The sequence below is a fragment of the Corvus hawaiiensis genome, chromosome 3, assembly GCF_020740725.1.
Source record: "Corvus hawaiiensis isolate bCorHaw1 chromosome 3, bCorHaw1.pri.cur, whole genome shotgun sequence".
Classification (NCBI taxonomy): Eukaryota; Metazoa; Chordata; class Aves; order Passeriformes; family Corvidae; genus Corvus; species Corvus hawaiiensis.
This window is the reverse complement of record NC_063215.1, coordinates 60,710,964-60,737,151: the sequence shown is the minus strand read 5'-3', so window position 1 is coordinate 60,737,151 and position 26,188 is coordinate 60,710,964. Positions and strand designations below refer to the sequence as shown.

At 36.7% G+C, this 26,188-nt stretch overlaps 1 protein-coding gene across 20 annotated transcripts in view; it reads left to right on the top strand.

Moving 5' to 3' along the window:
* Positions 1-26,188, top strand: part of SYNE1 (spectrin repeat containing nuclear envelope protein 1) — a 294,642-nt gene that overhangs the window by 41,783 nt on the left and 226,671 nt on the right. For 15 of the 20 annotated variants that reach the window (XM_048296792.1, XM_048296791.1, XM_048296795.1 and 12 more), the window contains exons 1-6: positions 8,021-8,114; positions 10,622-10,683; positions 20,168-20,263; positions 22,109-22,192; positions 25,191-25,211; positions 25,503-25,595. In XM_048296792.1, the coding sequence (XP_048152749.1) occupies positions 8,036-8,114; positions 10,622-10,683; positions 20,168-20,263; positions 22,109-22,192; positions 25,191-25,211; positions 25,503-25,595 (435 nt within the window). In that variant the 5' untranslated portion in view covers positions 8,021-8,035. Of the gene's footprint in view, positions 1-7,811; positions 8,115-10,621; positions 10,684-20,167; positions 20,264-22,108; positions 22,193-25,190; positions 25,212-25,502; positions 25,596-26,188 lie in introns of those variants that run through there. The other 5 variants (XM_048296801.1, XM_048296802.1, XM_048296784.1 and 2 more) reach the window with 3 other exon arrangements.

The window sequence follows — 26,188 nt, the reverse complement described above, 5'->3', positions numbered from 1 at the left end:
GGGACTTCATTATGCTGACACAATGGCCCAGATTTGCTTTTTTGTCCTTTTAAGTAATAATAGACACTACAAAAATTCTGTTGCCTGCACAGTGGTGTCTGTGATTTGCTGCTATGGAAGGGACTGTCAAAGGCAAACACAGTCGGGACAATACTCTTTTGTTCTACGCTTACTTGCTTCTTGTGATGTTCCACTGAAGAATGTCAAATCACCTTTGAAAATACTATTCAAGTCTTAGACATTTCAGTTTGAATAATGGTTTTTTTTGCCAGAGTAATTCTGTTCAGATCAATGCAGTTCCATTGAGCAAACTGGTGTAGTATCCGAATGGCTGAAACTTGTAAGTGAACATGCATCGTTGTTGATTATGAGCTATATCCTAGGATTTGGGGGTGAAATGATGTTCAGAGAACAGACTCTGATTTTGATGTATGATGAAGTCCATCATTCCTTATACTTGGTTTCAGAGATTGAATTGTCTTCATTCACATTGTAGCCATTTTTAAAAATATTTTTCTCTTCAAAACATTGGGCTTCAAGGATTTTTTTTATGGGTTTTTTTTTTGTGAACTTAATTTTGCCTCCCCCATTACTTTTCGTATCAAAGAGAAGAAATAGTTACAGAAATAGTGCAAGAGTTGCAAAGTCACGTGCTTAATCATTAGGTCTGACAGGGAGAGCAACGTTATTGTAAACAATGAAAAAATAAAATCCCACAATTTATTAATTGATGATTTTCCCTTCACGTACAAAAAATGGTAGCAAGCATGTAATTAAAACCCGTGTGGTTATGTAATTAAAGACTGATCTTATCATATGTGTAAAAGAGGAGAAAATAAAGTTTGTATGGACATGATTACAGTTGGAATATATAACTTCTGAGTTGTCTTGGCAAGGACACTAGTGTCATGCTCTCCAGGACAGCACAAGCAGATTCAGCCTGTTTCTTTCACTTTTCCAGATGCCAGTCAGAGGTTTTTCCCACCTTCTGGGTACATGCTATCTAGATAATTCACACCTTTCTTCTTTCCTCCTCAGATTCCTCCCTTTAGCCCAGCTTTTGTCCTGTCTGTGCCTGAAGCAGAGAACTACATCCAGCTGCCATCATAGGGATGAGAGGGAAGGTGGGGATAGATGTTGAGCATGCAGCTTCTTTATAGGATTATTTGAAGCTGAAACAGTTATGGGCAGTAAAAAAAGGTTTTTTCCTGTATTCCCCAAGCTGAAGCACGTTCAACCACTCTTTGTGGGAACAGTTTTTGTGCAGTCTGATGAGTGTTTCATCAAGGCTGTGAAGGTGGGTTGTTGGAGAGTCTAAGTGCTAAAATTCAAGTGTATGTGAGAATTTGAAAAGGCTTGTAATTTGAACAAATTAGGATACACTTTTTCAGAGATATCTAGAGCTCTTCTTCTTGCCAAATGTGTGACTCTGAAGGTCCTGCTTATTCATTCATATACTGAGAAAAAAGGGAAGGAGAAGCCAATCTAAAATTAAGACTCTTTGCATCACAAATAGCTTGTAGATGGATTGACAAAAAATAATTTTATTTCCAGTGGCTTGTTAAAGCATTGTTTGCCCTAAGTCGTAAGCTTGTTTGTAGTTCTTCGCTGTCTGTAGCACTTAATCAGGTAGTTTCTTTACTAGCTTTGTTTATCTTTCCATGCTTGAGCAATCACACAATCTTCCAGGCCTAGATAGCACTTAGGTACCATAACAGAGTTGTCTGTAGGAATGAAGTTTTTACTGAAACAAATCCTAACAGAATTGCACTTTGTTGCTCACGAGTCTGCCTTGAAGTTTTAGCAGCCTCTTTTACCTTCGGCTGGCTGAACTGAACACCATAGACCAATTTATGACTGATCACTTTGGGGGCTCATTGAACATTTAGGCCATTTGATGCTCTCAGTGGGCTATTTGGTTATTAAACTTGAGAATAAAAGTGGTTGAGGTTCAAAATGGTTGATCTTATTCAGCTTTCATGAAAAGAATTCACTCGTTGTGAATGGACTGTATCAGAAACAGTGGCCAAAGTCGTGCATTTTTCCGAGATGTTCGTGCATCATGTAGGACACACTGCAGAGAGACTGCAAGAATGAGGATCACACAAGTAATTGTCATTTGCAGGGAAATCACTTTCTGTTCGAGACATTGCCCAAATTGATTTCCTTGAAAATCCCTCACTTTTGGATAGTTAGCATCTCAAAGTGCTGCCTAGTGTTTGTTGGACAGCTTGCTTCCTTTCTATGTGATGTGCTGTTTTTCATCTTACAACATAGCAGGATATATTTTTTGGTACCACAAAATTTAGTGTTGCTTTACCCATTACTACCATGTCTATTTTTTTACTGATTTTGAGGTGTTCTGTTGTTTTGTTCTAGTCTCTTTTATTCATATTAGAATTATTACTAGATTTGTTACTATAAACAAATAGAAATGTTTAATATAATTATTGGTGAATATTCTGAACTAATGAACAACATACTAAAAATACCACTATAGTAAAGGATCCTTATATCCTGATTTAATCCATTGGACAGCATGTGCTCAGTATGTCTCCTTTAGTTTTGATTTATTTCAGTAGATTCTGACCTTTTCCATATCCAAGCCAAATTTTTCCACTGTTCTTAGGCAATTGAATTCACTGTAGGCATAGAAAAATGGTAATTTTACTACTGGTAGTAGAAGTTTGCTCCAAGCAGTGCATTTGCTGCAGTGCATTTACATTTCTGTGTCTTATGACAGAGAAACATTAAATATTCAAAATTCCGATTCAGTTCTAACATTTTTGCGCAAGTCTCTCTCAAAGGTTGTAGTGCATAATGTTATGAGCAGTCCTATTAATGTCAGACAATATTAGCAAATCTACTGCAAATCAGTGATGACTGTTACAGTAATTCTCCTGCCTGACAAGATTGGCTTCAGGAAAGCAAGACTCTCCATTGTTTTAGAAGGTCATGTAAGTGCCATACAGTGTGCAAAAAAGATGGAATCAGAGCCTGTGCTTTCCGTTTTCATAGATCTGCTACCTTCAATCTGATCTCACAGGTATTTTTGTATAACTGCTTTTTAAGTACCTTTCTTGACTGCAGAATGACTGCTTAAAGCCCTAACTAATAAAGATACTTGTAGACATACTGGTACTGATCTAGATTACCTATAGATATATTATCAACATTTTAAAATATATTCTTTAAATTATTTTCTTTAAATGATTTGATGTGAATACTGCTTGTCTTTAAGACTTCTGTTAAAAATCGGACTTCTTTTCAATGAGGGATATGTGGTTTTTTTAAACCTGACTTTATTAAAAGCTCTAAGGGAGTGGACCAACAGCACACAGAGGTTATAACGTACAAGCTTTTCATGTCAGTAGAAAGAATGTCTGTAAAACACGTAAATGACAACATGATGCCAGATGCAGAGCTGCAATGAGCTGTAACAAAACCCCCAGTATATTTGTTTAGGACCTTTTTTTTTTTTAATTATGGTCATTGCAGATGCTACTGTAGTAGGTATTTTATAGACAAGAGAATGATTTTTCATCAATGTATTTAAATACTAAAGTCTTTAGGAAAAATCAATTTTTAAACTGATGTGCCTACTTACCAGCATGAATACATTGAAATAGGAGTGCTATGTAGGATAGTTATTCTTATTAATGAAATTCACTGGATTTTCTAGATTTCTATTTGATTTTTCACCATTCAAACCATCTCTTTAAGTATATAATTAAGGAAAATAAGTAATTATAAGAAAAAATGTCGAGTGTGATCAGCTACGTCAAGCTGTTTTCACCTTACCTGTTGGTGCAGGAAAAGATATGTGTGTATGAACACTTAAGTTCACTGTCACCTGTGCCAAACTGGTGAGTAAACAGACACCTGCAGAGCAGCAAATCCTCAGTCTTTCAGACGAGCTGAAACCATTACACATGATTAACTCAAATGTTGAGTATCCTGATTTTTGTTAATATCTTCTTCAGGGTGCTGCTTTTGAAAATTAATTAAGTGTGCCTATAATGGTTTTCTAAATGGTGGTGTTTTAATTTCTGACTGTATTCAGTTGAGTGCAGATACTATGAAAGTGATTCATATATGAGTAACATGTTTACATCACATGGAGATTAACACAGCAGTCAGTGGAGATGAAAATAGTAGTGCAGCAGCACAGGCAAATACCCAGTAAACATAAAATGCAAATATATTCATTGATTAGTTATGGATGCATTCTGCTTCTACATGTGCAGAAGATCAAAATGCATCCCATACAGGCAAAATATGGTGCATAGCAATTTAATTTCTGTTTGGTTTATTTTTAGTCACTCAAAAAATAGGAGCAAGTGTACTGCAAGGAAATAGGAATGATGCACAGAGTCAAAAAAATGACATTTTGGACATATCTTCCAATCCACTGCAGAAATCATGTTGTTCTCGTTAGTTTCTCTGAACAACAAGGGAAGCCCTTCTGATCAAAGTGAAGAGCAGTTAGGGGCAGTGCAGAGATATCCAGACCATGTCCTGGCTTCTAAGAATCAAGATTAAATCACTGCACAGTGCTGTGTTCATGCTCTGTTCCTTCCTCTGAAAACCAGAGTGCAGGAAAGTGGGGGATAATGTGAGTCTGGATGGCTCAGGAACATTTGACATGGTCATGAGAATATGGGCACAACAGGGCCTTACCTTGGATTTAAGGACTGGAAGTCTCCCAAGTCCCACAGTATAAACATATGCTGTGACAGTCTAAGTGCTGCTGTGAGGTGGAGCCAACAGCCTGAGTTAAAGCACACACTCTCTGGTGCTGGCTAAATTTTTGGTTCCCCAGATTTCAAAAATTAATCTGCTTGCACAGTCCACAGCATGTGCTTCCAGAGAGCCTGATTGCTGATTGTGTTTGCAATAAATTGACTGAGAACAAAAGAAGACACATTGATTTGTTCAGTTTGTACTTTATTCTAACCAGATATTTTTTTAAAATGCAACCTTCTTTGGATTATAAATGGAATAATTCTTTATATCTTTCTAAATAGTGGCTAGGTGGACACTTTCTATCTCTTAGAAGTGCAGGAAATCAATAAGAAATGTTTAACTTTAAAATAACATATTTGGTAAATACATTTCAGATGGTAAGAGCAGAGAGTCCTCAGCTGTGTGCCAGCTGCTGTGCAGCAGTACGTGATGCAGCAGGCAGTGCTGCTGCAGATGTGAGCCTGCTTCTCCATACTTCAGTTTCCTGTAGTTATTCCACCAGTATGTGTGTGGATTTTCTCTATTTCCACTCTTCCAAATGACATAAAACGTTTGGCTCCCCAAGGACTGTACTGAGGTTACCTGTAAATTGTGCAAACCCCTGAGAGCTGACCCCCATAATTTTCTCTAGTAGGGGTTTGGCCAAGGATGACTGGTTGCCTTCTAGCCCTTGTGCGTGGATTTTCTTCCTTCAGAAACTGATGGGGACCAGAGTGGTACTCAGTGGTGGAGCAGGCTATGAGTGATGTGTAGACCTAGATCCCAAATCATGGAAATTTAGATAAATGGTCTTGTTACTGTGACCATCTCACCATCTCTGATAAAGCACGTTCAGTAGAAGCACATAACCAAGAGCTGCACTTTGACAAATCCTGTCTTCCTCCTTAAAATATATTAAAAAAAAAGATAAATGCATAAGGCATTTAAAATATATATTCTCATTCTTTGTATCAGTACTGCTAAGTCTTATTGTCAACTGAGTAGGAATGGCTGCTGAAAACAATTTTTCCCTCTTTGCTTTCATCCTTTCTTTCATCCTAAAGTCTATAGAGGTACTATCAAACCTAGCAGCTTAGAAAAAATATATGAACTTTAGAGCTACCACCGAATTTAATTTGTTTGTTGATTTCTTTTTTAAAAAAACAAAACTTTCCTGGAATTGTCCCATAAAAAACATCAACTGGAGATTTAAAGGACAAGAAATGAAGTTGCATTGCCCTGTGCAGTATTACTAACTGGGGTAATCCACCTATTAGGGAAACGTAGATTAGATGATGTAGCTTAAAATACTGCCCCTTTTCATAGGCAGTGTCCCCACATTATTGCTTTCACTCTGCAAGCTTTTCTACAGCTGCTTTAAGTTAAAGCTGTCCTTAATGAAAATAGAAATTGTTATATAACATAACTTATTGAAAGCTTTAGAGAATGTATGCCATACTCCTCATCAAAAAAAATTTCCAGTGAGGTACTGTCCTCTGCTTTCTGTGCTGTGTTGTGTTCTCAAGTGACATTGAAACTCTGCAGCTGTTTTGGCACACTTTTCTATACTTCTATGTTGATTTAGCAGTACAACAAAAATCTGGAAAACAAAGTAAAACAAAAAGTTCTTCGGTGTTCTTAGTGAAGAACTATCAAAACCAAAGAAACAAAAAAAGGACACTGAAAATGAGGAGCTGTGAGGAACTTTAATTTCACTAAAGCAAGAAAAAACAAATCTTCACGTTATTCAGTCTGTGAGAATCAATCAAGATGCTTTTATTAGAAATGTGTGAACTTGACTCTGTTGTGACTCTCACTCTGTCCATGAGCCTCCTTCTTGTGTTGCCTTGAAGCAGAACCCAGTATTTGCCACCCTGCGCTGTCCCATCCCCAAGCACCAGGTGCTTGATGTGCCATCTGCTGCTGCACAGTACACACCTGTCAGCATGATAGCAGACCTTAGAAAAAGTATGCATGATGAACATTCCATCAACATACTCATAACTGTCTGAAGATGCATAGTTGGTTGTGTTCTTAATCCAAATAATTTTTTCTAAATGTTTTAAAGTAAATATAACCAGTTACATTTGTCTTTTTTTGCCTAATCAAAAAATTATTGTAGAAAAGCAGTCTGTTGCTGATGCTTTAGTAGCAAAAAGGTTTGTAAAAATATGAAGATATTTCCAGCCAATTAAGAGAAGATACTTGATTAAAGGTATCTTTCTTGTGATGTTTCTTTCAGATGCAGAATGATATTGTCAGAGTCATTGTGTTTTACAGAAACAGAAATTTTAATTTGACCTCTATAATGATACATTTACAGTAATGGCATAATAAAAGCCTTTTTTTTCCTCATTTCAATAGTGTTTACTACTCTGTTGGCCCCTGTAGGGGAACAACATATGAATCTCCACAAAAAAAGTTTCATATCTGCCTTCATTTTACCAGAGGAAAAAAAATCTGTTCAAATGCTCTGGTGCTCTGATTTAATGAAATCGAAAGTACTGCATATTATCAGAAATTTGAGTGTTTCAGGCTGATCTAGGCACACTCCAAAAATTCTCAGCATCCTTACATATGTTTCATGCCCCTTGGTACCACAGATCAAATGCATTATTCAAAGCTAAGTGGCCTACATGTCTGTTCAGATTCGTGGTTTGCTGTTGCTTCCACTTTTCAGTTGCAAAGCTGAAGGACATTCCTGTCTCACTAGAGTATGCAGTGAACCCAACTAGTTGTTTTTAAGAGCTGTTTTCCTTTATATGTGTGACCTAGAGAAGAAGGTCTGTGCCATTCAACCATTTTTACTTACTGAGCACTATATTGTTACAAAAGCACTGGTGAGAAAGCCGCATCATTTTTTGCAGCCACACATCTTTTTGCTTTAGGATATCAGCAGTGTAGTTGGGTTGTCACGGTCCCTGGATGAATTATTCAAGATCTTGACATCAGAGATTTCTGCTAGCGGATTGGCTGGTGCTGGGATAATAAAATCTTTCCACAGAAAAACAGTGGAGAAGGATGATGGCAGTGAGACCAGCAGAACTGCTGCTTCCAATACAGCTGGCTTTGTCTGGCTGTTGCAGCTCTGCAAGAACATATAAGGATGTTTTTAAGGTTTGGCTTCATGTGAATTCTCTGATAAGAGATGGTAGAGGGATTTTTGTAAGAGGCCTGCATTTCCAGTGAGGGAAAGAAATTGGATCATTGTTGAAAAATTACTTCTGGCTGTATTCTAAAGAAACGCTGCACTGAGAGAGGGGTAGAAGCCGCAGCAACATCCACAGCAGCAGCAGCAGCAGCAGTGCCTATGGCTCGCTATAAAGGTGCTGGTGGCAGAAATGTTGTGTCATTGAATGTGCTTCCTGAATTCTTTCAGTGCCAGCAGGGTAAGTGGTGCGAGTACGGAGCTGACAGTCCTTGCAGGTGGGGAGAGCGTAAGGACCTGTGTGACACACACGTCTTGTGGGTATAGATAAGCAGTACCTGTGCAGAGAATTTAGTCAACGCAATTGCTTCCAGGTAAATTTGTACAAAGCATATTTACAATGGAATTTTTAAAATCAATGCACTGCTTGTATTGTGTTCAGACATGGATTTTACAGTGGTACAATCTGTTCCTTTTAAGCCTATACAAAATAAGTGCTAGAACCAAGGAAACTTTATTGCTTAGTAGTTCCAGTTTGGCTTGTAAGGAATGTATTGTTCACATAATTTCCCTTGAAACGGGTTATGTAGAAAGGCTATTTCTGCTGTTTGTTGATATGACTGAAACTGTGTATGACTTCTGCTGGTAAAGTGTCTTTTTAGGAGCAGGAAGCTGGTTCTTTGATTTCCAGTTTTTGTCAGAAGGCTGTTTCTTAAATAATCAAGATGCACTGGAGCAACAAATTAGGGAATCATTTTTGTTCATTTCTTTGATGAGAAGTTTGACTACTGAAGGCCTGGTTTATTTCTTTTGGCATGCCCTTGTTGTCTCAGAGTTGCTGGGGAGTTTTTTAAGTTACAGAGGTGTGAAGAGAGGCAGAACTGGACTAATTCTATGTGTGCTGATCTCTATCCCTACACCTATTCACACACAACCCAATAGAAGTGTGCAAGTACTTCCATGGAAATTTATTTGGCTGCCTCTATATGTAATTTCAGAGCATAGCTGACATTTACTGTGTGTCAAAAGGAAGGCATCTTTTTCATGGTTAGGAACCATGCAGTGAGAAGTCTGTTTTTCAGAATGTAGAAACAATTGTCACATACAAAGTCAAGACACCTTCCTGCCAAAAATAGTCAGTGTGGAATGAAGCATGGTGCAGTATCATAGTGATATTTTTCATAACTTGCCCATGAGTGCAGCAAGTAGATTCTGAGAATGTAATACATTTTTAAAACTTACATAAGGTCACCTGCCCAATGGTACAAAAGGAAAATAAAGAATGCAACATTACTTTCTTAGGCATAAAGTATGACAGTCTAGCAATAGATTCTGGACAGTGTAGGTATCTTTTTTTCCTTTGATATTTCTTATCTGTGAGGTACTATTTATATATAAAGAAAATATCCCTGAATTATAATGCACAGACACTTTTTGGGAACTTGTATATGGTCAGGGAGCTATCACTGTCCCACTGACGATAACATTTTGACCTATGAATTTTGTGTGGTGATTTCTATCTTTATGTACCCTCATTGTGAAGCAGCATTGCATGAGTGTAAGTCAGGGAGCTTATTGTTAGTAATGCAACAAGCTTAGAAGTTGCTATTCCAGAATGTTAATGGGTATTAAGGAATATTCCATTTTAATTTTACAGACGTGGAATAGGAAAAATGCTATTCAGTGCTGCACAAGTCATTGGCAAATGCAGTAGTTAAAATTAGATACTCCATCTGTAGATTTTGGGATATGCACATATTCTTACAGAAAGTAAATATTTAACAGCAATTGTATTTATTTGAATTTTCTTTTGGGAAATGAAGGTGCTCATTCAGAGCTGATGACAGTAATAACATGATTTGGTTTTCCATGAAATAGATATTTCCTCCTATTTTTGAAAGAAAAATCTCTGTCAGAAATACTTGAATATCTCTGTTGAGAAATTACTCCATGTGTCAAAACTGATTACCCACAAGGAAGGGACAGGACTTTGTGGATTGCTTATAGTGCTGTGATGCTCTTCCCTCCACCGCTGTGACCCTTGCTGCTGAAGCTGGAGGAGCTCATTTGGGAGCTATTTTTATCTGTGCATCTGGCAGCTGTCCCGCAGGGACGATGTGACAGTCAGGGAAATTCACTATAAATCAGACAAGTGCTTTGAGACAGGACTAAGGGAGGTGGTAAGTAGTGGTGGAGAAACTGCCTGAGCTAGCTAATGGCTCCTTCCTGGTAGGATCTCCCAGAGGACAGATAAGTTTGATAACACAATTTCAAGTCTTTAATTCAACATTCTAAACATTTTCATATAGACACGCTAAGAGTATTTTTTCTAAGTCCCTAGCTGACTTTCTACCTAAAAGCAGCTTGGCTGTTGGAGACGTGGATTCTAGTTAAAAAGTATAGAGAAGTTCTAGGTGCTCAGACCTTGGGTAAGTATAGTATGGACTTAGAACTCAGATTTATCTCGACATTCAGATTTTAAATGGTGTCTTTCTTGTTATTGGCTTGTTAAGACTTGAACTTTGCCATGAAACTCTTCAAATAGTCAATTATCAGAACATTATTGTAATAATATGAAGTATTTGTTATGAGTATTTGGAAGCAAAATTGACTGTCACAATAAAATATAGAGTAATTTCTGGCAAGGGCAGAATGCATTTGTTGTCAATAGGGAATTTTACTCTTCCATCATGTAAATCTGAGTGTATCCAGTGATGTCTAACCAAACTGATTTCCTTTTATTCTCAGATGAGCAAGAGTCAGTGCAGAAACGGACTTTCACAAAATGGATCAATACTCATCTGGCTAAGGTAACACATGGGTTTGAAACTTATTTTGTTTAAAAATCCAGCCTTTTAATCTATGCCTGTACAGCCCTGGAGTATAGAATATGTCAGCTTTCTCTGAGCAGTATTTCATAAAGTTAAAAAAGGATCCTCATCATCTGTACACCGTTGAGGATGAATCTCAGCATGGTAGTGGTCAGCTGCAGAAGTGTGAGTGGTGTCCAAAGGCAACCACCCAGCTTCTTTGGCCAGAACAGAAGGGTAGCACAGTACCTGCTGTTTCAGCCAGAGGAAATGTCTGAAACTGATTTCTATGAAATAGAAATATTAGACTTATTGCACACAATATATTCAAATAAAACTTAAGTCATGTCTGTAGTTTGATAGAGATGTACTGAGCTGGTTACAGACATAAATAGTGCCTCATTAATCCAGTGCCAAATTAATTATCTGATGCATTGTGGGATTTGTCATGAAACTATTGTTGCTTCTTAACAAAACTTAAAACTCCTCTTTTTGCCTTTCGAAGAGTAAAGACTGGGATTTATACACAGTTTTCGAAGTATTAAGTTACGATTGGTACTTTATATGAAAACATAAGCAGTGAGATCCAATTTGGCATTTCCTGAAGTTTTCACACAACACAGCTCTAACCATAGTTATCAATTAGTCCAACAAATTAAAATTTTAAACTCCAGAGAAGCTTTTTGAAATGTGTATTTTTAAGCCTGAAGATGAATGATCATTAAAATTGAGCGAAGAATATCTGTAACAGCACTGTTTTAGCTTTTGTGGAAGGAATTGGCTAATAAAAAATGAGCCAAGCAAAGCAGGAAGCCCTTCTAATGCTGTATCATGTGATTTGATCTAATGAGACAGTATGGTAGAGCAGCAGCACTTATTTGCATTGCTGAGGAATGTATTTGAAGGACTTACTATGAAATTAACTACACTGGCATTGTAAAATTCAAGTGCAAGAACAAAGTCATCTTCAGGACTTCTTGACAGTGGATTCTCACTGGAAATGAGGTCTGTCCCCATATTGTCTTTAAACTAATTTGGAAAAGCTCCCCATCCAGCAGAGAAGCACTCTTTTTTCTGTTTACTTCAACTGAAATTGAAAGGCATTCAGTGTTTGCTAAAGGATTTGCTATGAGGGCTGCAAATGAGTGTCAGGGGAGAAAAATAACTCTTATTTCATGTTCATCTATTTCTTAGTTGTATTGTGTCCTTAATAATAATCTGATAATTATGGAAAAGAAGAACTGTTAGGTAGGTTATCAATATTGTACTGTTAGGTATTACGAGTGTGTGTGTGTGCACGTCATGACAATTTCCTGGTCTACAGACTAATCCTTGGGAAGAGACAAAGTTGTGGTGGCAGCTTCACTGAGAGATCTTTCTCTGGATTGGGATTTGGGACTGATTCCTGCTGTGCTAGTCCCTTTGGGCCATGAGGACTCAGATGAACCTTTTGACTTGCCTGATCTAGGTGTGTTGTTCTTTAATGGGTCTGATACTGTAAAGGCTGATCAAATACATTCAAACCAGGCAGTTATGCAGCCACAGCCCTGACTTTCAGCTACCTGAGGTACCTTTTAGTTACTTGTAGTAACTGGTTTGTGTACATTAATGCTTGAGCAGGAAAGTTGTTTCTGTGATACTTTTATTGATGGCTCTCAGCACGTTTTCCTCACTGCCTAAATCAGATGTATAGATTAGCTGGCTCTGCTTCCCATTTCCACTGTTACACTGCCAAAGGAGAAGCACTGTTCATAGAAATTAAACTCAACAGAAGTGACCCAGGCCATTCACATTCTTAAGGTTTAAAGCTTAAGCTTTTAAAATTTTGTTAGTTGCGTTTTTGGAAATACGTAAATGGAAATATGTTTTTCTAGTTAATCACAACAGTATGAGGTGCAGGTGAGTCTCTGAAGTGCCCAGGACTTCCCTTGCACTCATGTTTTGACTTGTACCTCAAAGTTTCAATATTTAGGCTGTTTGAGTTTTGTAAAAGGTTGTTGTGGTTTTGATTGTTTCAAAAGAAACTAGAGATCTGTAACATCTCCATTGTCTGTAAGCCTTTGAAATGTGACAAGGAAAAGTCCTGGAAGGATACCCACTTTTAGGCAGCCTTGTCTGCATTCTGCTCTCATCTTTGGCCCAATAAAAAGTGGAGCATCTTTTAATCTGGTACCTAGCAAGGAGCACTGTGAAGTGTTGGCCTCAAACTTGCAGCAGAGAAACAGCAATACATGCTGCACCACTGTGGGGTAAAGGAACTGGGAGTGAAGAAGTGAAGCTGAGCCAGGGGAAAAAGGGGTAGCTGGGGGCAAGGTGATTTGAATTTTGCCTTTGTGTCTCACCATTGATCCAGAAAAACTCTGCTGAGTTTGACTTAGTATTTGCATTCAATATTAAGACTAACTTCACTTCAAACTGTCTCTCTATCTCTTGGCTACTCTTGGAAAATTTGGGTTTCTTTCCTTTCACTGCCATTTTTTATAATCTCATAAAATTATCAATGGAAAAATTAATAGGAGGAAATAACAGAAAAGTGAAAACTATAATTAAGATTTCTGTAACTTTTAACACCATGGCTATCTAAAGAAATGTCTCATCATAAATGAGTTGGAGGGTTTTTGGAAAAAAGTACTACATGAAACCTCAAAAGCAGGGGAAGATAATGTTTTCTAAGCAAAGATTGATGGGGTTTCACTGTAGCAATTTGAAAGATGTGTTTAGAGGTAGCAAAGGAAAGGAAACTCTAAGGTAGAGTTGTCATCCTTATACTGTGTTTGAGTAGAGCAAAGGAGGATCTAAAAAGGAGCAGTTTCTCACATTGTGAGGAGTAGTGATTTGAAAGAAATAGAAATACAGAAGTAATTTGACTATTTTAGGTAGGACCAAGAACAGTTCATAGCTTGGGAGCATAAAGCAAGATGTGATTGTTTGTCAGGGTTTGCTATGAGTAAAAAATTCTTCCCTGCTAATCTTTAAGATCTTAGTGTATGTTTTTCATCTAAAAAGTCGTGCTCAAATTGAAACAAACTAATTCAATAACTGAGGCTATCAAGTACATTAAACCAATTAAGAATGGGTTTGAGAATATGGATACAGATAAATAAGAATGAGCAAACCAGGTAAATTAAATGAGACTATTGCTGAAATTTCTTTGCCAAAAAGGTTGTCAGGCACTGGAATTGGCTGCCTATGAAAGTGGTTGATTCATGATCCCTGGAGGTATTTAGAGGAGGTGCAGATGTGGCACTTAAGGACATGGCTTAGTGATGGACATGTCACTGTAAGGTTAATGGTTGGACTTGATTTTAAAGCTGTTTTCCAGCCTAAGTGGTTTTAGGATTCTATGCATTGAATTTTATGAAAGGCAATAGGAGACAGGTGGAATTTTTTATTCTCTCTCACTCTTATGTTAGAATGCTACCTTTTAAAAATTATTTTTCCTATTTCAAATAGACATTCTTTCACAAGCAGAAGACAGGTAAAAGACTCAAAGAAAGGTGGAGGTGAAACAGCCTTGGTGCAAGCTGTGCCCTCATCCAGCGGGCATGAACAGAGAGGATAGACTTGCAAGTATGATAACTAGCAGGTAGTGTAATGCAGCTTCATTTTGGGTGAGCTGTTAGCACGAGGCTGCATCTGTCCCTCTGCTGTCTCCCTAACCCCAGCTGTCTCTGCTCTCTGATTCTGAGTAGTAATCTGGTGAGACTCATCAACTGGAAATTATATGTTTTCTCTGCCAGCGACTTTCAGAAATTGGGTCACAGTCTATGAAATGAATGTGATCTATCTTCTGGCCATCCTGTTGAATTTTTGTGCATCTGTGCAGTTCTACTAATGATAAATGAGATATGCATGTGTAACAGGACAAGAAGTTTTCAGATTCCATATAATTTATTCATATTTTTCTGTGATTGTAGAACTGTCCTTCCTCATCTCAAGCTCAGCTTCTAAGTATAGACGTAATTTGAGTATGCTTCTATCTTTTGAAGCATCTTTTCAAAGTCTAAATTTAAAATACAGAACAAATTTACACCATATATTTCAAAAAGGAGGCATTAGTTGCATTCAGAACAGCAATTGCTTAAATATTTTTCATTTCATTACCTATGCCAATTTTTGAGGTAGGGGATTAGATGAGTAAAGAAGATGAAAACTATATCACTTTCTTAAACAGCAGAGGCATGTGATTTTTATTGCCTTTTTCATCTTTCCTGAAAGTTTGGGGGAACAGTAGTTTCAAAGCTTTGAAACACAGACTGTAAATCGATTTAACCCAATCAAATAACGTTTTTGTTCCCAGGTATAGGGATGATTTTAGTATTTGTACTCACCAAAGTATTGCTGTAAACTCACTGATAGAGTGAACAACAAATACTTACTGAAAGAAATTACTATTAATTTTGTGTTTCCATTAAGAGGATGCACACATTAAAACACAAAAGCAGAGGATGGATATCAATTAAAAATAAAACTAAGAATGGATGAATATTTTTTATTTTATGTATGCAGTATTTATATAATGCTCAATTACACCTTGAGCATTAAATCTCACGTTAAAACTTTTGAAACTGCAAAATTATATCTTTTATAGCAAAGAAAGGAAGAAGAAGGTATATACCAAGACACAGAGCTCTCACACACAGTTCTGTCCATGATGTTAGCTTGTTCTTAAAATGTAACTTGGTCTTTCAGGAACCTCATCAGTTTTCACCATTTAACTCAGTCTGATCCTTTTGGTTGCTTTCAAATGTGAAAATAGAGGCTTCCAATATCTTAGTCACTGACACAGAAAAAATACAAGCTACTGTTCACCTTGACTGCATGATGAGGAAAATCTGACTGGTAGATTTCTGCTTCAACAGTTACTATATGATTTACCTAGCATTGCATGTAGCCTCTAATGTTAAACAGTGAATCCTAAATTAATTTATGTGATGAAATTAATAATGTAAAACTTAGGACTGAGTCCCTCAGTTTTAGTAATTCAAAAAGTCACTAACAGCAAGGAATATGAAAACCTGCATGCTTATGGATTTAGGAATTATATTGTGGCAGAAGGGTGGTACAACTATTACAGAGTAATGGAAATTTCACATTGTCCTTGCTATTCTAACATATATTTCCTTGCAGAGACAAATTCAGTTGTTACAGAGATTTGTTCCTGTTTGTGCATGTGGATAGATTTTCATACATCTTTTCAGCAGTTTTTGAAAGATTATTTGAAAATTAATGTAGCAAAAATAATTTTCAATGTCTGCATTGGCATTCATTATGATGCAGATGCTGTTATTTGTATAGTATGATTTATTCATTAGACAAGTTAAGTAAAGAATGTGAGGAAAAGATTCCTGTAGCAAAGATGCAAATGAGAAATTAAATGCAAGAAAAAGTGTTGGAATAAAAGCAAGGCTTAGCAAATACACGTTTGTTCCATATCTGAAGTTTGGATTTTATAAAACTTTCTTTACTTTGTGAGAGGAGGAATGTCTAGAGATTGCAGGTCTATTCAAAAATTTTTTTTGAGGCTTGTCAGTGAAATATTTTTCTGTATGTACCAATGTTCAATCCTTTAAGTCAGTCAGAATATTTCCTGGAAAAGACAGCAAATTAGACAAGTTGTAAGAGCAAAAAATTTTTGCAAAGCATTTCTTCCACAGTTCCCATTTATGATCAATCAGTTCTAAATACAGTTATTTAAATTAATATTTAATGTGATGAAAATCTAGTTTATTAACCTTGAAGCTTTGTTCTCATTTAATTCATATTCCTCCTACAGATCACATTTACTTGTACTGAGTGTGACTCCCTGCTTGGGACATGGCTGTTCCTAGGTATCGTTGTCACTATAAACCACACTACTGTGATTGGATAAACTGCAATAAATGAGTCTGTAATAGAATTCATGCAAACCAGGGCGTAGCAGATCGTTAATCTTATTTTGCTATTTTTCTTCCTTGTAGAAGCTTGAAGAAGAGCTTAATCAAATACTGAGGCACCTGAAATCATAGTGTGCGCCACGTGACAAGTTGTAGATTTAATGTCTCGTTATTCGTTGAAGTATATTCTAAGTTCTGCCAAAGAATTTTGTTCAAGAGTTTATGATTGACAGTTTTTCTTTAGTATTACAAGGTATTTCTTTGCACAGGCTTTCCAGCATTCAAAATAGAGTGTATTAGTATCATTGCAGCTGATTGTATTACTAGGGCTACACACTTACATGCAAAAAGCCAAAATCTGGAGTACATTCAACATTTTAAAATTGCAAAAATTTAAGTTAGTTTTCATTCCCTGCTTTTGCCGATTTACAGTTAGTATTTTGGCAGTGCATTAAGGAGCTAAGTGAATAGTTGTTAAGCCTGAGTCACCAAATTAAAAAGTTTTCAATATATTCTAACTGAATATAGCTTAAAAAAAACCCCCAAACCTTCCTTCTCTGGAGGCTAATAAGTAATCAGTGTTCACCTTCATCTTTCACTTCATTTGGCATTATGTATGCATCCAAGGAGTAGGTATTTAACCATTCCAACAGAAGATGTGTTAATATCAGTGGAGGATCTGCTAGAAAACTTTAAAGTATCAATAGTCCATATGTGTGAGATTCTCAGTATCAACTAGTGTATATATCAGCACAGGGAATAAGATTGATATCCATGCTTGTGTAGAAGAGGAGTCTATTTTTCCATATATAGCACTAGAAATAATGCTCATTCCGTATTTCTGAGAGTGACTGAAATAATAATAGTAATAATAGGGTAAATTCTAAGCTTATGTGCCCAGTGTAGTTAAAAAAAAAAAAAAAGCTGAGTGTAACCTCCTTGTAACTAGGTGTTAACATCTTCAGGGTAGTGAAAAACATTATATTAAAAAGTGTATTACTAAGAATATACAGTTTGGCAGTTTATATAATTAACTAGTTTTCCATATTAGAGGGATCTTATACAGGAGATCTTGTGACACGGGTGTCGCATCTGCCTTCTGTTCCTGTTTTATTGGTTGTAAGATCCTGTTTTATTGGTTGTTCCTGTTTTTATTGGTTTAGCAGACATGGTGTGTTGCTGCTAAATACTGGCAGTGTTTGTAATTATGCCACCTTCCAGCAACTAAAAGTACATTTCAGCCTGCTGAGTTAAGGACAATTGTTGTGATTCTCACACTTCAGAGCAGGAGGTCTTATCAACTTTGGTGCTTAATGGTTTCTTTGCTGCTTCTCATCTTATTCAGTGCTTTCTCTTCACCTGTTTTTACTCAAACCAGTGTTCGATTCAAGTAGAAAGTACTGTAGATGTTAATTTGCTTGAGATACTTTCACTGCCTTACCGTAGTACCAGGCCTTAGTTGGGGCATAAATCTAGTTTTTGTAGCTTCTCTCAATACCACTGGAGGGTGGTTCAGAGCAAGAGGTTGGCTTGGATGATCAGAGGTTTTAACTACAGTGTGAAGCTATACACTGGAGAAACCAGAAGTGCTTCCCAGACTTGCTTTGCAGATGAACTCCGGATTACTTCTGGCTTCATGTTGGGATGAGACAAATTCTGACCCCTCCCTCGATTTGTGAGTAAGGATACCACAGCACACAAGCTGGAATGGAGCTGTGTTATGCTCAAACAGGGTGTCTGACAAGCACATTATGGGCACCAGAATTACGGGGTACTGTAAATCTCACTTACCCTTCAATCTAAATGTATCCTAAATTGCCCACTGTAAGAAATCCGCCTCTCTTCATTGCTGTAGTGTCAATTTCAAGAGACAAACCTCATTAGTGGGGCATTTTCATAGGTGGGGAGATTCTTTCAGGCCTTCACCTCCTGTTAGATTAGGTTGGCAGCTGCTATAATCTTCTTGTCTTTATGGCTAAATTATTTTAGCACATAATTCTTCAGTGTTTTGTCATGTGGTAATACTGATAAAACCAAAGCTGCTCCAAGCTTCAAACAGGAAATGATAACGTAGAAGGTGAGGAAAATTAATTGCATTTATGTCAACTGCCTGTGATGCAAGACTGGGACAAATTAATCTCCAGTGACCCACTTGCTCCACTGATTTCTTTGGTGTTATATTAAGGAAGAATATGATCCAAGGAAGAACTTTATCTATTGCATTGCTAGGAAATAAAAAACAACTATGACTAGATATACCCTCATAATGAGTTGTAGTGCTGCTTTATTTTATATACATGAGAAAATAGGCTCTTCTATTAGTGTGACTATTAGAGCATGTCAAATCTCAGATGAAGTCTGCTCCAGCAGAGGAATTCTTTTTTGACTTTATGCCAAAATTATGTTTCGTTGAAATACTAGTTTATCCAAGCTGAAAATTTTTTTTTTATTTGGGGAGCCAGAATCTTTTGCTTTCTCCTGATTTGTTATTACATTTTTACCTTCTCAAGAGCAATGTTTCATTTGTTAGATTCATTTTTTCAAATCTCTATTTCTACACAAAAAAAGTAATCCGTAAATTGTTGTACAAGCACTTTTTTTAACAAGTGCCCCAAAAGTAAATTATTAAACATAAAGTAGTTTCAAGAATTTTGTACTCTCATTGTAATTTTAGTGAATTAGCAGGTATTGTTATTAGTATCATTATTATCATCATCATTATTGTTTTCATCATCATAAGGTATATGAATTCTCACAAGCTGATGGAAGCTGGAGGATGCTTATTCTGATTTTCAGCTTGTTCTGATTTTCATTTTTTTTCAACAAAAAAAAATTTTTGTTTCTGAGAGTCATTTTGTGATCATTAATCTACTGACCAGCTGAGAGCAGTAGTTCCACAAACTGGGGTGCATTTAAGAATACAGAGTTTTATTATGTGACCATGTTATTTAAAATTTCTGAAAAATCACCTGTTTACATATTTTTGAGTGTTGTCATTGTTGTTCTTGTGAATGTAAAGACATTTCGTGAGCAGTTTGTGTTAAGTAGGAGCTGACATAATGCTGACAGCACCAGAAGCCTGCAAGGCTGGAGGAGAGGAAGGAAAATACAGCAACTCAGTGTAGGAACTGTCAGCTGCGAGTAAGTGGCAGCATCACTCAACCTGCTACACCACTCAAGGGATCTTCCCTTCATACACCTCCTTCTATTGCTTAGACTGAAAGAGTGAAATTCCTGTGAAATACTTAACACTAGGGAAAATAATCTGATGGACTGAATGTGACTATAATAGTACATCTGTAAGTTCTGTGTATTTTATAGAACCAGAGGCAGTTGCTCGTGTGTTTCTCTGCTTGTTTCAGGGACCAGGAGGTTTTTTCTTTGTATCATCAGTGGCAGAAATCCACAAAGTGTTACAGTCCTGTGCCAGAAATGTTAAGTAAACAGTGTCATGGCAAAGCAGTGGTTAAAGGATATGTTGATATTAAACATTGTAAAACACGAAGAAGGGGACCAGCCACTCTCTTTGGGTTTCTGTTCAAAAGGAAGAGAGGTAGGATGTAATCCTGGTGAGCTTTTATAATATCTGAAACCTTCTCCCTTCTCAGCGCAATCCTCCCATGCTGGTGAATGACCTGTTTGAAGATATCAAAGACGGGGTAATGCTTATTGCTCTTTTGGAGGTTCTTTCAGGGCAAAAGCTGGTAAGAACTTTCTTCCTTCTAAATATACAAGATAGTTGCGTAATTTCTGTGGGATACAATTTTCTAATAAGTTTCTCTATTTCAATACTATACAAAAACTTGCTCTTACATAGGAAACTAAGTTTTTCACGGAGTGGATTATCTGATTACAAAGCATTATTACAGATTATTACAGGCACGCTTGATTGTATGCATTTTTTATTAATTTTGCCGTGTAGTTTATAAAAATTTCTTATTTGTATTAGTCTTTGCAGTTTGTCTGGGCTTTGCTGCTATGACGCTGTCAAGGTCTAAACTGCAAGTTACTTCTATACATCTTGGAAAAATGAGTCATTTCTTGTTAAATTTATGGCTTTGCCTCAAAAAATCTCATACAAGCTCCTCAAATTTCATGGGGGCTTATATCCATTTGCCTTGACAGCTGCTCTGCTACTGTAAAGTACCTTAAATGATGCCAAATGGCTTTTTCACAGCCAAGTTAAGTGCAGAGGGGATGGTGTCCACACAGCAAATAGGCTGTCTCTTGGGAGGCAGGCTAGTTTTGTGCATGGAGGAGAAAAACGAAAGGATTTTAGGCCAAGGGCTCTGAGTTTTCCCTAAACAGCTTGCAGATCAGGTGTCAGTGTCTGAAGGAGCAGTGCAGCTGTCTGTCGTTCAGCTGGCTCCAGGGCTCAGGTGTTACAGACTCCCTCACATGAAGGCAGTTTGCAAGTGCTCTCCTTTTCATATTTCACCTCTGTTTCGATTGCAGGGGAATCCCAAAATTAGGTAGTAAATCAAACTGCAAAAGCGATTTTACTATGAAATGGGATAAAGATGTGCTTTACAGTGTGTTTCTGCTCCGTTGCAATATACCCATTTCAGTTTCTGTTAGTGTAAGACAGAAAGCCTCCCTCTTGTGGCGAACCACAAGTAGTAAAACAGGGAAAGAATTTTAATGACGGCACCTGTTACAGTGAAATTCACTGGATTGTATCCTGCCTATATTACTTAGGGAAAGACAAGAGATATTCCAAAACTAGAATAGTGTCTGGTGAACTTAAAGATTATGTATACCAGTGTATGATATCCTGTAGTAACTACAAGAGGTATTCAGAATTTATAGTAGGCCTTTGTTAAATCCATTTGTAACATCATGAATGGGAATTTAAATTACAATTTTGCACATTTGCATTACAATATAAAATTCCGTGGGGAATTTGATTCCACTGTAGAGTATTAGAAACCTAGCATATTTTCTTGATCAAATTGAAAGAATTCTGTCTTTTTTTTTAGCCTGCGTGTCTAAAGTTCAGCGAAGTTCATTGTTCAGTGGGAATTTAGCTGAGATTTTAATTGCCAGTAAGGTATTAGAGAGATGGGATGAAAATCCATAGGTAAAATGTCTTCACTGCAGACTGATTTGTAAAAATAACAACCACTTTGACTTATACATTGCAGGCAAAAATATGTCACTGAGAGAATGTTGTCTTCTCTCAAATGCATATATATATACACACACACATATATACACACATATATGTGTTTGCATGTGTGCAGAAACAGTAGTAGTTACTTTACGTAAGAAAAACAGTTCTCTGACTTAATGATGTTTATGGACTGAAGCCAACAGCTTGCATCCTGTGATTTTTAAGACATATGTGACTTTTTTATAATGGAATTATTGCACTTGTGTCCCCTGTATCTGTCAGTCCTCCCTGTGATCTATATTCAAAGATACAATCCAACAATTTAACTGTTCCAAGAAGCTTTTTTACATAGCCATTGACTGTAATCTGGAACTTCATTTTTTGAAGCAAATTGGCATAAATCTGATTGAAGTTTAATCTGTTCTTTTTCTTTAAGCCTTGTGAGCAGGGACGTCAGCTGAAGAGAATTCACTGGGTAGCCAACATTGGCACAGCTCTGAAGTTTCTAGAAGGTAGACGGGTAGGTATGGTAGCACTTAGCCCTGGTTTTAATTTTTTTTTTCCTTTGTCACCATAAGGATGTGATTTGTATCCACCCATCTCTTTTTATTCTCCAAAATCTGAGCTATGTTTCTACACAGTGCCTGAAAACTGCTTTAAAGTAAAAATTATACGGTCCAACACTAATATGTGGCAATGCATAGGGTGAAACTTGTTGGTTTGGTTTTTTTTTTTTTTGATTAACAATGAATCACCTTGGAGGATTTCCTTTTTTTTTTTTTTTTTTTTTTTTACTGTGCTCTTTGGCTCCTCATGATTTCTACTTCCCTGTTGCTGTTCTTAGCAAAGAATGAACTTTAGTTCAGGAGAGACATTAATTTATAATTAAAAAATAGATTTCTGGTCTTCACTAGCTTTTAAGCGCAAAAATCTACTCCCTGAAGTTATAGATATGAAAATAAAGGGCAAGGTGACCCCGTATTAGCTTTCCTGGACTTCAGACTAATTCCTGGATTTGTACTGGTCCAGTCAGTGCTGTGGCTGTTTTAGAAAAGAAAAAAAAATTATAAATTGAACAAAAGAAGAAAACTTAAAAACTCATTTTGATCTTAGTATGAATATCATATAAAAGCAATGTATTTCTACCCTTTTTCCTGACTTCTCTCTGTACTGTAATGACTCAGATCTGGATTTTTTCGTTAGATTATAGGTATTTTTTTCCCCTTATTTCTGCATTTAGTTCAATTTTTCTCAGTGCAGATGTTACCCCTGATGAATTTTATGTCTCCACAATTCTGTACATTGGGAGTTGTTGGATTTTGGCAATCTTTACCTCTCCTTGGCTCTCTAACATCCAAACCTAATTGCATTTATGTTATATGGGAAACAATCTTAGCAGATGCCCGTAAAAATAAATCTAAAAGAGAACTTTTTAAAATTGAAAATTTATAACCAAAGCAAATATGTTCCTGGAATTCCGCTTTAGCTCACAATTTCTCTATTTGAGGAATTATAGTTTGTTAATGCAAACCATATCATATGGAGCCTGAGGGAGGAAGCTCAGGTACAGACAGAGCTGTTCCCTAGTGAGACCTCTGTAACCTAAGACAAGGCTGGGGCGAAGAGAAAAACACCCAGACTTCCCCAGTTTACATGTCACAGCGTGGTGGGTGATCCAGCTTAGATCCCAGAAATACTGTAGCAGTGCAGCTGGGAAACTGACCCTCCAAGGATCAAGAGATTGCCAGAGCACTGCATTTTTCCTTCTGGTATCTCAGTATCTTTGTCCAGACTTGTCTTAGTTTCTTTGTAATTGTTGTGTTAACATGCCAGATTTTCTTCTACAGGGAGTTGGAAATATGCAGGGTGTCAGGCGTATCAGGGTGGTCGATAGCTGTGTTCCATAAGCTGAATGTAACCTAAAGGATGCATCTATCCCGTCTGTCATTCTTCTCCTCCCAGAGGAGGTGGGGATACTGTTCAGACAATAAATGCTTCTTCAGCAGCTGAATGCCATCCCTGGGCTGTACTCAAAGGGCAACAAATGCAGACAAGATCTCCTTTCTCCATGGGCTCTCCCATAAAAAACCTTATTACACATTTAATCAACTTACTATTTTCACTATCCAGAGAGACTTCTGCTAATACTCCTGTTACACTACAAACTTCAGCTCTCAATTAACAGGTAGTATTCTAGACAAAACTGGTTTTCTCATGGTTCTGAAAAGTTTATTTTTAGTTTTAGATCCGTCTTAATGGTGTATAAGATAAAGGTAACTCAATAACTACACTAGATGGACTATGCTTCTGTGAACAGTGGCCTGATCAGAAGCATTAGCTGAGTCCCTGTAAATCTTTTGATTTGTAATAGATGCTAAAATAGCCCCACTTTCTAGAAAAAGAAAAGCTTTTGTTGGAATTGGTCTAGCTGAGAGAATGAGGTATATTTTTTTAAGATAGGGAATAGAAAATTTTCCTTATTCACTGATGGAGAAACTAGTAATGTCAAATTTCGTAGAGTCTTGTCAATGTCTTGGTGGAGAGGATTGAAAATGTAACTTATGGGGACTTCTGCTCTGCCTCTTCCAAAGCAGCCTATGCAGATTAAATTCTGAAAAAAACTTAGAGGTCTGGACAACAATGTTTTGTTTGCTCTTGACATTGTCTAGTGGTTTTCCAGTTGCTGATTCAGAGAAATGCAGTCTTTTGTCTGTTTTGGAGAGACAAATGAGGTCACTTGAAGTCGTTGTCCAGCTTTTCTTTAGACTGTTCACCAAAGTTTTTCCACAACCTTTGTCCTTGAACAAGCTTGTAGTGCATGGGCACTTTAGCAGTCATTCATATTTTTATCATGATTGATGTCTGACTCTTAGTTTTGCCAAGGAAGTAAATACTAACATAGTTGCTGATTTTCCAATACTACTTTTTTAAATTTCCTTGAGCAATAGCTACATGTCAGTTTCTTTATCATAAATTCATTCCCCTCTTTATTTCCTTCTGTCTTATGAACTTCTTTTAGGGTGATATTTTATTCAGACTATAGATTAGCAGTTGAGAGTTAATAGTCATGAAATCTGTTCCCATTTCTGTTGAAAAATCTAATTTGACCTTGGACAACTAATTTTTTCCCACTCTATTTTTAAAAGAGCTATTGTTAGGCTTGTCTTGCAAAGGGGCCTTAATCAGTGGTTTTGATATCCTTTACAATAAAATGCTCTTTGCAGGAGAACTGTGGCATTCTCTTTTTCCCTTTTCTTTTGTTTATGCTTTTTCCACTCCTTTCCTTTTTATATTTTTATTTTTAAACTCACTTTCTCTTTTCATTAGAACTGTATCAAGGAACCCCTGCATAATTTAAAATCTGTTGCAGAGTATTTCAGTTGCTCTCCTCATTAAATTTTATTGTAAGATATGCCAAAAATGTGCTTTCTTTCCATTAAAAAATTAGATTAATGCATTTACCTAATATTTTAAAATTTATTTTTGTATCATATTTTTCCTTTTGCTTTTCACGCTAGTCCGTATACAGAGGATCTCCGGTTTGTACAGTGTTTCTATCTAATTTTTATTTTTCTTTCTGCTTGAAATTATTTTTTCTACAAATAATAGCATGGATTAGTCTTAAAAGTTTCCCATTACTTGCAAAACTTTCCTAAATGTGAAATTATACTTGTCTAAGTGTGAAATTGCACTATTCAGTGTTTGGGGGTTTTTTAATTGAAAAACTTGTTTTGCAGAAATGCATTTCTGATAGAAAACTTATTTGAAATGCATTTCATAATTGCTATTCTTTGTATGTGACAGTAACACATGTTTTCTCTTCTGCATAGATTAAGCTTGTCAACATAAACTCAACTGATATTGCTGATGGCAGACCTTCTATTGTGCTTGGCTTGGTTTGGACCATAATTTTATATTTTCAGGTACTACATTTTTTATACTTCAGAGTTGCTTGCTCAAACAATGGTTCAGATCATCCCTTTATATGAACTGGTGTAGTTACAGTCTTTCACTGTAACTAAATCACTTTGTAATTCCTGGATAAAGCAACAGTTGATGGTAGGGATGCTTCACATTGAGTAAAATTAGATACTTTTCTGTGGAGTAAATTGGTCTTTGCCTAGAACGGAGTTCCTTCGTCACTGAAACATATTCTTCTGCTTTCTCTAAAGAATACAATGTAGCAAAAGAGGAACATAATTGTGAATTCGTGTTACAAGTATCTTTAGCAATGGCAGTGGTGACTGTGCTGTAAGTTTAACTCCAGTGCACTGGGTGTCAGTTAATAATTATTCTCAAACCATACGTGTAAACATGATTCACTGGTGATTTCACTGGAAGATGCAGATATTTGCAGGGATATAATTTAGCTGTGAATGATGTAGATTGAGAAAGGGTTGAATTTGTAGAGGAGAGAGCACTTGCATTCTGTTGAAGTTAGGTGGGAGGAAAAACTGGCTTCTAAATCCTGACCATGAGTTAACAAAGTGAGTCACTGTTCAACACTTAAAAAAAC